This window comes from Epinephelus moara, chromosome 24 (assembly GCF_006386435.1).
Source record: "Epinephelus moara isolate mb chromosome 24, YSFRI_EMoa_1.0, whole genome shotgun sequence".
NCBI lineage: Eukaryota > Metazoa > Chordata > Actinopteri > Perciformes > Serranidae > Epinephelus > Epinephelus moara.
Genome location: NC_065529.1, coordinates 28,357,957 through 28,369,681, shown reverse-complemented (window position 1 = coordinate 28,369,681; position 11,725 = coordinate 28,357,957). Strand labels below are relative to the sequence as shown.

Below are 11,725 nucleotides of genomic sequence, written 5' to 3'. Positions count from 1 at the left end.
GTTGAAGAATAACGAACATGCTTAGAATGCTTAAAGTATCGTCACGAAGTGTCACAGTGAACAAAAAGCTTGCGTTTGATACAAATAAAATTAAAGTGTACAAAACCAGGCGGAGGAATGGGGCAACAAGCTGAAGATGAGGAATGGACAGTGAGACAGTGATGATGATGACGGCCACAATGATGATGACAATGGTGATCATGATAAGGATGACGATGGTATGATGATGATGAGGATGACAATGGTGAAGATGATGATGATGACAGGGATATTATAATGATGATGAAGAAATGTATACTGACAGTAAATTGTTTCACTAAAGGGCGTGATATGATGGAAAACTTACATTATAACTATTATTACATTAGCGATAATAGCACAAGTATAATAAGATGTAGCAATGATAGCAGTGGAATGATGGAACTGATGATGATGAAGAAGTAAAAGATGAAGAAGAAGAAAAAGAAGAGTTTGGATTGGAGCAATAAAAACATAGAGAACAAATCAAAAACTATAATAACCAGAAGTAGAATTTAAAAAAGGAGACAGAGATAATAATAAGGCGAAGATAATGATAATGATGTGGAATGAATGATTAAAAGAATTATGAACTGAAGATGGTGAGACTGAAAAAATGGTTACAATTATTCGAATGGAGCAAAAAATAAAAATGGTGACTCAAGAGTAACAGGTGAAGGCGAAGAAGTTGCAGGTAGCTCACTTCATGGTGTCTTGACTTCTGTGTATCTTCAGATATCTTTGTGTCTTTTGGTGAAGTGACAGTCTCTGACAAGGCCTTCTTTGGCGAGGCCTTGACGTCTTCTTTTAGAGACTTAGATGTGACCTTAGTCTTCTCCTGGCTCTGCAGCTGTTTGCGGACCTGGTTGTTACCTGTGGGTTTAGACTGGGTGGGTGCTGTCTTTGATGGGGTAGGAGAGGCCTTGGCCTGGTTGGGTGCAGCTTTACCAGGGGCGGCCTTGGTCCCAGGAGGATGAGAAGGGCCCTTAGTCTGAGCAGAGGGCTGAGCGGATCCCTTTGTCTGAGTTGGCCCTTTGGCCTGGCTCTGGGGCTTTATTTGGTTTGCAGACTGAACGGGGCCCTTACTCTGAGCATGTGATTGAGCAGGACCTTTAATTTGAGGTCCCTTACTCTGAGCTGAGGGTTGTGTTGGACCCTTAGTTTGGGAAGGTGGCTGAGTTGAACCCTTAGGTTGAGAAACAGGTTGGGCAGAGCCCTTGGTTTGAGGGGAAGCTTGGCTGGGCCCCTTGGTGTGAGGGGCGGGCCCAGCATGTTTCACAGGAGAGACAGGGCCACTTACTTGGGGACCCGGTGGTTTCTGCTGTTGTTGAGGACCTGTGGGCCTAGGCCCTAAAAGTTGATTTGGCCCTTTCTGCTGAGGTGGCTGTTGATTGGCTGCAGCAGGTGGCCGAGGGGATCCCACGGGCTGTGCAACAGGAGCTGGAATATCTCCCAAGCTTCCTGACAGAGCCCTCTGCGTCTGGCAGTTCAAGCAGAGCCATTCTTTCTTCTGAAAAACAAGCACAAAGAGAACACCAATCAAAACATGTTGAAACTGAATAATCAAAGCATGTGTAATAAACTCCATTATTCATGTACACAGTTCAGCAAAACAAACTCTGTTTTTTTTCTTTTGTTTTGTAGATTCGAGTATTGATTTTCCAGGGCAAAACACAGACATTTTCAAGGACGGAATAGCTTTAAGGTGTTCTTGGGGGGGTGTGTGTGTGTGTGTCTGCTTTTCAATGCCAGTTCAGTCCTACATGAACATTTTCACAACATCATTACACTTGCTTTCGCCACCATTATCTGAAGCTTTTTTTCAACGAGGCTTCCCCTGCTTTCCTGAATTGTTTGTACGCAGCTTTTCATTGTTCACTATGGAACAGCGTGCTCTGGTGCTTCAGGCGCACTCCTTCAACTATTTTTTTAATGTGCATCAAAGTGGAAAGCTATTTTATACCTTCTTCCACCAAAATGAATGCACACGTTGGTTTTGTACACAGGAAAACCAACTAAAAATATGTAGTAGACTTTTCCCATTGCCTGCAAACAAAAGCCATGTACACCGTCCTTCAGTTGACAAGTATGCCCTTCTTTTTATTGTAATTGGTAACGTTCAACATCACAAAAACAGGTTAGTGAACAGTAGAAAGCATCGTGGAGGCTGGTTAAATGTTACAACGGTTACTTCTTTTTTAAATCGCTTACTTATTCAGTCTCTTCTCAAACTCTGTGCAGACTACTTTGGAATGATGTTTGAGTGTCCACACGGGTGTTATGTTTCCATTACTGCCAATCAAAGCTGATCGTAGCTGGAGCCAATAAATACTCACAACTACTGCAGAGTCATTTGTCCTGCAAAATTAATGCTTAAGTGCTATATAGTAGGCAACTGGACTTGCTTGAGTTTCTTGAAGACGAACTGAAGAAGCCTCTTGGATGAGAGGTGAAATGTCTACAAGAAACTCAAGCAAGTCCAGTTGCCTATGATATAGCACTTAGGATGCTGATTGTAACCCTCCCCATTAAATACAAAAGCCAGATATTAGTGGGTGTTGGTGGATTTCCTTGTCTATTGGGAAAAGGGCTTTACTGTCACCTGGATGCCACCGGGTGCCAACAATAAGCAAACATTTATAATTAAATGGGCAGCAATCTGATGACCTACGCAAAGAATATTCAACATTTGTGTTTACTTTGATACTGACACTGTGTCGACACAATATGTCCGATGATTGATGGGTACAGAAACATAAATGTGTCTGTTATTCAGAAAAAATTAAATCAGAAAGTTGTTGCTTTATAAACGGTCATGGAGTGCCAAGGACTCAGTACAGCGAGTCTGAACAACTGAATATTTGAAAGCCTGTCCAAACAAGGCCTTTCATCTCTTGGTGAAGACTTAATCATTTGACAACATTAAGCACTCTCCAACAGGGTACACAGAGGAAGAGTGCTGTGTGAATACAAATTAACACATCTGTTATTAGATTGGAGGGGTGCAACTGTCATTAGACCTTTTATGGAGCCCACAGCAAACCTTCAATCTGCAAGATTCGTCCTTCACCGAAGGAGCGAGGATCACTGAGAACTATGTTCAGAGGTAGTTATAGATTCTGACACCGTCGAGAACAAAACCCATCAAAGACATGATATTAACATAAACAGATTCAATTTCAGGTCAATGCAGCAAATCGATGAAACAGCTCAATGGAAAGAAATGGTTATATTACAGGTTATGAAAGCTGAAAGCTGAGGTGGCGGCACCATGTTTGTAACCCTGCGTTTCTATGATAATCATCTGTGCTCGAGGCCTGAAGAGGGAACGCTCTTCAGTTGCAGACTCATACAACAAAACAAATATCCTCATAAACACCTCTATTGCCGATTACCATCTGCCCAATAAATCATTACTTTTATTGGTGTCATACTTCACAAGCATAAATAGAGAAGATGGAATTCAACAACATGCCCAGAAACACCTAATAAATTAAAGCAATGCAGGTGTTCGATGACTGTATCAGAGGACATCTTTACTGCGGTCCAAACAGTCAAGATGCCAGAGAGGGTTGCAAATAAATTATTTATACTTTTCAAACACCCTTACTTTTTTCTCTTACACTACTAAGAAATATAATCAGTGCTCCTGCAAGTTAGTGGGAGTGTGTCACGTAACTCACATGTCAACCTAATCGCCAGTAAAATTTTGGCATTGTACAATTGGGACATCTTCCACTGTCATCCCTGGGCTAATGGCTTAAAGTCATTAATTTATTTGAACAACTTGTCATTTATTTTTCAGAACAGGTTACTTTGTGATATTCAGGAGATGAGAAGTGAAATGTTTCGCATGTTTAGAGAAAAATGGTCTGCTGACATTGGGTATAAACCAAGACTACGAACTTATTGTCTCATAAAGATCAGCTACAGTGGAGAACCTTACGTGAAAATCTAGACAAAAGGCAAAAATCCCTGTGTGCACAGTTGTGCTCAGGAACGTTACCATCAGCCTTAGAGACAAGAAAGTTTAACACCACCCCAGAGGAGGACAGAATTGGTTTGTTGTGTAATTTAGGTGAAGGGGCACATTCACAACAGGATAGTCCGGGGGACTCGGTTTGATCGGGCGGGGATTGTCGAAACATTTCATGGTTCACTTTCACACTGTACTTTTCAAAGTGGACCAAACCGCCTGGACAATGTTGCGCAGCTACAACAGCTGCCTGTGTGGGGGCGGTATTGCCAGAAACGACCACTGACCAGGTAGAAAAAGGGCATTAGGAAGAAGAAAACCCAGCTCATCGATTGGCCAGGACCAAAAACGGAAATCCATCCCCTTCAGCCGGCTTGGTCACCACAGAAACACCAAGCACCAAAATGCAATGCGCTCTACGTCACTTCCTCTCTTTGGTTCACTGGATAGTCCGTTTGCATTTCCCACTGTAAGCAAACCGCACCAGGGTTCACTTGCAAGTGAACCGAGACTCCCAGTTTTAAAGCAGACCAGGTTTCGCTCGTTTGGTCCGCACCAGAGTTTGAATGAGCATTCACACCACTCCAAACAAACTGAACTATCTGTGGAAGCAGACCAGGGTTCGTTTAAAGTGGAATAGCAACAGTGTGAATGTGTCCTTACTGTCCTGTATATGAAGACATAAGGAATGTACTTTTCAGTAAGACAACCTCTATCTATGTTGATTTCTTTTGGCTGGATGATCATGAAAAATGGAAGTTTTCACCTGGAATAGAAGGCAGAGTATTCTGTCTCTGGACTGAGTAGTTATTAAAATTTTAATTGTAACTGCAAGGTCATTGTAATGGTGTTCTGTAAACCCATGAGGGTTGGGCACATGTAAGTGTGCATGACAGAAATAAAAATGAATCAATTAATCGATCTTGAAAGAACAGATAAGTTAAATTTGCACGTTGTTTTCAACGGGCTGTGGTTAAGGTGTGGTAAGGTTTACATGCAAGAATCACGTGGTCATTAGGAAAATGTGTTTTGGATTAAATTACGTTTTGTGGGCACAATCCTGGCAGGAAAAGCAGCAATATCTTGTGAAAAACAACCACTTTTTGGGCCTCTATCCCAGCAGGACAAACAACACTATCTTGGTAAAAAAAAAACACAATTGCTTCTCGGGCCACTATCCCAGGAGGAAAGCAGCAATGTCTCTGTAAAAAACACTGCTTTTTGTGCCTAAAACGCTGCAAGAATAACAGCAACCGGTTGCTACAAAACACCCACATTTGGTGCCTAAAAAGCCCCAAAAAACACATCAACCCCAACCGGTTTTGTTGTTTGATGGTCTTGAGAGTGGCACACCAGTCACCATCCCCTCCACCTGCAGATGACAGTCAGCCCATACACTATATCACTTAAGATACATTGATATGATATGTATAACCAAATATAACATAAAGTTTTTGTGGTTTGCAGAAATGTACAATTCCAACATTTTCTTCTGGTGACAGGGCTGCAAATGTCTGACACAGAGGGGATTTTAAAGAAGAGTGATCCGCCCGAATGATATAAATAGCTGAGAAAAGCCGACATTACAAGCAAGACAAAGAGAGATAGACAGAGAGTGACAATCACTTAGTCAGCAAGGAACATCCCTAACAGAACGATAGGGATCTTAATCTAGAGACCCCAGAGACCGCCGTCTGACAGATAAGTCTCCAGTGATAAAGTCTGAGTGTAGGACATGGTCTGCCTTCTTTTTTCGCTTCATGCGAAACCTGTGTAGAGAAATTGATCAGGCTCTGTGTGAGTGAGACATTGATTATTTGTTCTTTCAGAGCTCCTTGTGTGTCCTCTAGGTTCTTGTAAAGAAAAAAGCTATTTAGCTCACTGGCCTCAATGAAGGCTCCATCGCAGGCCACTTCTACTATCTGCACAGTAAAACGGAATCGTGACAGCGAAAGAATCTACAATAATGGTTAACCACTCGCTGATGTGGGTGGTAGGAGACAAAGCTGAAATTTAACAGAAGAGGACAGAAAAGGAGGAGGAGGATGGAAAAAAACAGGAGGAAGATGAAGAACGTGGTGGTGGACTAATGATGATGATGATGGATGAAAGAAAGTGTTGTTGAAGATAATGGCTACAAAAGATGTAATATTCAATACATGTGATGCTCTGCTTTGTATCAATAGATGCCGATCAATCAAAATTTGACGAACAAAACAAAGAACTGTAAATAGATATTTCTCTGTTGTTGGAATATTCATCATGTTTATGATGTTTGGAGAATCATTGAAGATAATTTGAAAGTGCATACACTGATAATGCAACAGAAAGTTTTCATCGTCAGTCTACCGATGATTTCTTTGACTGGCTGATTCATTGTTTATAAATGTCAGCAAATAGTGACGAATGTCAATCACAAGTTCCCAGACTTCAAGGTAATGTATTCAAATGTCTTGTATAGTAAACCAGCCATTGGGGGTCCACTTTCTGTGTACTCCTGATGCCGGTCCTAAGCCCGGATAAATTGCGAGGGTTGCGTCAGGAAGGGCATCCGGTGTAAAACTTGTGCCAAAACAGTTATGCGGAAAACAAACATGTCTGCCACACCGGACCGGTCAAGGCCTGGATTAACAACAGGAGGCAGAAGATCCGCTGTGGCGACCCCTGAAGGGAGCAGCCGAAAGACAAAGAAGATTCAAATGTCTTGTATTGTCTGATTAATTTTCTGCTGAACAGGATATCTTTTCATTATCTGGCCTGATTAACCCTAACATTGGCCGTCTGGATTACCGGTACTACAAAGCTGGTCATCAACTAGTTCAGTCAACTCTGAGTTTTCCTGTTCAGTCACGAACGCATCCATGTGAAAGAGGCGGGGGTGTTAATTACAAGCGACATCATCAGAACCATAAATGAAGGAGGCTGCTTCATATGAAATGAGATGAAAGGGTATCAGTGGCGGCTCCTGCCAAATTTCTCAGGGGGGGGCAATTGTTGCGATGATGGCTGAGGTGACCCGTTCAATGGGTAAATTTGAATTAATTTGGCTCTACAATGACTGAACAATCCACTGTGGTCATCAACAGACTACTTTTCATCAGTTTGCCCACATAAATACCTTTGAATGTAAACAGAGACCTGTTTTACCATTAATCAAATAAAACTGAGTAAGGTATTCACTGAGTCACTGTCAGTCTTAATCAGAAAACATTTTATTATAGCTAAGTGGAAATTCATTTTGTGTTCTGATTAAATGCAGGCATACCCTACAACTTAATACAATGCACATCACATAGTATCACTGCTCTTTGACCTGACCTGAACGTTTTTTGTTGTTGTTTTTCAGTTTCAGTTATATATTGGGGGGCATTTTGGGCATTGGGGAACGTGTCCCCCTCAATGTATATGGTGACTACGGCCCTGTCAGCATGCATAATTAGGCTGCAGTTGTCTGGGTGCGCAAAGGTGAAGTGGCTGGTCTTGTCATACAAAGTTTGATGGAGTGTCAACTGGACAATATGGAGATATTTGCATCTTGAAAGCCGGACTACAAATGTGGATAGACAGGGAGAAACACACGCAAGCCTAAGACGTGGTAAGATACGATATTCCTCACTATATGAAGTGACTGATAACAAGATCTGTATAATGGATTGTAAAGAAATTTCTCAGGTTTTTATCTTGTAGACAATTGATCTGGATTTATAGCGTGATGGGATGACAGCACAATAATGTATGTGATCACTGGAAAGCCCCGTCCTGTGCTCCGGTTCCGCTGTTTCACGTGATGTGTAGCTTCTCGCTAATGGTCGCGGAGAATATCCATAGAGAAGAACGGGTGTGAATTTGGACGCACTATGCGTCGTTACTTTATAACCTATATGGTTAAAAAGCCTCTTGGATCTGCTGGAAACGTTAGCCATGTTGATCTTGAATGTGACTGCTGCACAGTGGCGCTGCCTCATGTGATGTCGGAATAATCGGAAAAATGAGTTTCCGACCGTAAAGCAATATTTCAGTGGAAACGGTTGACGACGTGTTTTTTTAAACATTTTGAGTGATAAAATACAACACATCTTCTTTGTAATGTCCATGATGTCTCCACATTACGACTTGAACGCTCATGAACACACAATGAAGTAAGAACGACTTCCCGACATGTGAAATCGGACCATCCGAGGAGCACATGAATGATACTTGGTGGTTTAGGTATGACGAAAACACGTTGGGGCAAGCCCTCCCGGAACCCATAGAGATTGCATTGGAGTGCCTGCATTTAGAAAAAAAAAGCATTTTACATGGAAGTCTATGAGAGTGAGTCGGGGCGGTTTCCCGCCAGGCTGATATCGCCCCAAAGGGCCGGAACGTGACTTGACTGCATCTGATTGGATATTCAGAGGCAGGACGAGCTGTTTCAAGTGAAAATGATCAGAATAATTAATATATTGTGTGTATATATGACAATAATGATGATGATAATCATACATTTATTATCATCATCTTTCTTTTCTTTTGTGGCTCAAGGAGGGGCGGCGCCCTATCGCCCTCTATTTGCCAGCCGCCCCTGAAGGGTATTGAAAGTGTCTGCGACTACGAGACAGTTAAATGTTGTGGGATGTAGCCTAAAGAATACTCTCTAATTTTATAACAAAAATACTACTCAAAAATGCTGTCAGCCGAGATTTAAATTACGTGCAGGTATCACCGGGTTATTTGTGACATTAGTACAAAGTTGGATGAAAACTACTCGAAATATGTCTCATAAAACACTTTAAAATGATGCCAGACTGTTTCTGCTGCTGAAGTAAAGGGTGGAAAGTAGTTGATGACTGATGAGGTCTGTCTGACTGAAATGTGGCATTTATAATATAATATCTTTTTTTTCTCCAGTTCTCATCACGCAGGTGTCTCATGTTATTTTGAGCTGCAGTGAGGGAACCAGAGTGTCAAATAACATCACCATCACTGCAGACTAAAACAAACTTTGCATAAGTTCAAACAGTGCTAAAATCACATGTTCAGCATCCTGTGTTTAGTGTTGTAAACGATCTCTCCGTTTGTTTGAAGCTTTGTTTTAAAACCAGTGGAAATAGAGCCCTGGAACAATGAAATGATTCTTCTGACCTTTAACAATACACAGGCTCCTCATTTTTTACCTGAGACTGCGGACTTTTGCTCATGGATACTTTTTTCTTCAGTGATCTGATTGGTCAGAGGTCGGGATGTTAATAGGCTGTGATCTGATACTGTTCAGCATAAGTTGCCACAGTGATTTATCCCGGTAAAAAGAATACCAGCTTTGTAGTACCGAAAACCCAGAGTTAACCCTTCAGTTACCTCACTAACGTTAAATCCTTATTATGGTTATGTTATGGTTGTCATTAACACACACTCAGTAGAAACAGGGCAACGTTATCATCCCATTGGAGCTGTGTTTCTGAGCACCTGACAAATGTCCCATAATAATTGACTGCACTGGTTTGGGTCATAGCTATCAATTATAGTTTAATCAGCTAATTATTTTCATGATTAATCAATTTATTTAAATTGATTTATTTAAAAATGGCGATCATAATTTCCTAGACTCCAAGTTGATGTCTTCAAATGTCTTATTTTTCCCGCCCAACAGTCCAAAGCTAAAGAAACTGCTAAAAATGTTTGTCATTTTCCCTTGAAAAAAAACTTCAAGAGGCTCTTTGCTGAATTCAGAGTGTATCAGTTGTCTGGACACAATCCTCAACATGGAGGTGGCTGAGCTGGCTAGAAGCTAATGGTGCTAACTCTATAAGCAGCGCTGAACAATGGCAACATTTCTGACACAGCTAAAGTGCTAACAGGGGGAACAAGAGGGTGGGTGCTATGCTTCTGCTTCTTGATATTAGCGTAAGCGCAATATGAGCATAATACAGAGCAAAGGTAATCAACTAGCCAGTGGGATACACACATGCTAACATGCACACACTGCCGCACCAGGTTATCACAACTCACAGTGAAGGCCATTTAAACATTTAAATGATTGAAAAATTATCAAAATAATGGCCAGTTACCTTTCTGTTGGGTTTTTGTAGCTTGCTAAATGTAACCTTTCCCCGCTGCTGTGTGGTGCTGCACTGGTAGCTTTCAGTCAGTGAGTTTACCCAAACCAGCTGCCTGCTGTGGTGACAGAGTGGTGAGGCTCAACCTTGCTGGATCAATGTGAGACTTGTGATTAATCCATCTTTGGTACCGGTAGATTTCAACTGTTCTTGTGTTGCTGATAACTCAATTAGAGCCCTTATGCAAAATGAGTGTTAAATTATGCAACTCCCTCGTTCAGAAATGATGCCATTTGAATCATGAATACTGTGAAAATATGCTGCTGAGGAAGGACAACGCTGCAGCAAACTAAGGCAAAAGTGTGGGCAGCTGCAACATTTTTCAGCATAAAAGCAGATAAAATAAGTGCCTGGCAAACACTTGGCCGATTCTTTCAAGGACGGTAAAAACCACAGTGACAATGAGAGCTGAACTACTTTAAACTGCAACCACTTAGTTTGACAGAGACCCTACAAACAATCACTGCCAAAACCAAATGTAATATAATACACAGTATAAAGACAGATACAGTGGCTACATTTGAAATCTATGTGTAACACGCTATTTTTACTGATGCTATTTTTCCTGATGCTATTTTTCCGTTTGAGATGAAACCTTTCTTAACGTGCCCAAATCCTACAGGAATCTGTTGTCTCAACTGAGACCACGAAGCGTGGTTAGAGCCACTGGCATGCCAAACAGACAGACTTGCTTTGTTTTCATCTCTCTCAAGTGCTCTACTGAAAAGCTATATATAAACAGGTGCAGGACTCTCAGAACTAGCCATCTGTGCCGGCTCTTTCACATGTTCGAAACAAAAAATGTGTAGAAATGTCAGTGACAAGCATTTGTTTGTGGACAGCTAGTGCACAAGTGGGACTGACAGAGACCCACTGAAGCGATGTGACTATATAGACGGTGAGTACATACGATGTGTGTGTTCTGTGTGCACCCATGTAAGCACATGATCACATACTCATCCAGTCTAAAAAAAAACCTCCCAGCCTCTCAAGTCCACTCACTTCCAATTTCCTCAAAAGCACATCAAATCTGCTGTAACTATTTTTTGAACATGTTCATAATGCAGAATTTAATTGGATACCTAAATTAGACACTATAATGGACATTTTTCCTCCACCGAGAAGCTTTCTTCCTGCCATTTTGGCACTGCCAAACTCCCCTCTTTGCTCCTGAATCAGCATAACATCACTGCGTGGGTGAAAGGGAGAGAGGAGCAAGGCCAAACCGGAGCTGGGAGTAGCAAATTATTCATGTAGAGTGCTTTAGCTTGTACAGCAGTGAGCGGTGTGGGCTGTGCTTCCCACCTCTGCCCACACTGTGTGGAGAAAATCAGGTCCGTATAAAAGACTGAGCCTCTGCGCTTCGCTGACAGGCCTTTAATGCACCCTGAAAACAGAGCGACCGATTCACTGTGGCAATCCCCATCTACTTTTTAACTGCCCTCTGAAGAACAACACTTCAGCAGCTCAATACCAAGAGACTCACCCACAACTTAAGACTAATGAAAGAAATGGTTAATGAAATCAGGGCTGGGTGAAAACCAAATATCACGATAATTTTGACCAAATACCTTGATGTCGATGATATTGTAGGGTTATATCCACAGTAATGTGGCTATAATGACAAAGTGGGTAA

The 11,725-nt window shown here is 41.7% G+C and overlaps 1 protein-coding gene across 2 annotated transcripts in view; it reads right to left on the bottom strand.

Moving 5' to 3' along the window:
- The window catches only part of bsnb (bassoon (presynaptic cytomatrix protein) b), a 106,511-nt gene that overhangs the window by 24,631 nt on the left and 70,155 nt on the right, over nt 1-11,725 (bottom strand). For both annotated transcript variants that reach the window (XM_050038855.1, XM_050038856.1), the window contains exon 4: nt 722-1,528. In XM_050038855.1, the coding sequence (XP_049894812.1) occupies nt 722-1,528 (807 nt within the window). The remainder of the gene's footprint in view (nt 1-721; nt 1,529-11,725) is intronic.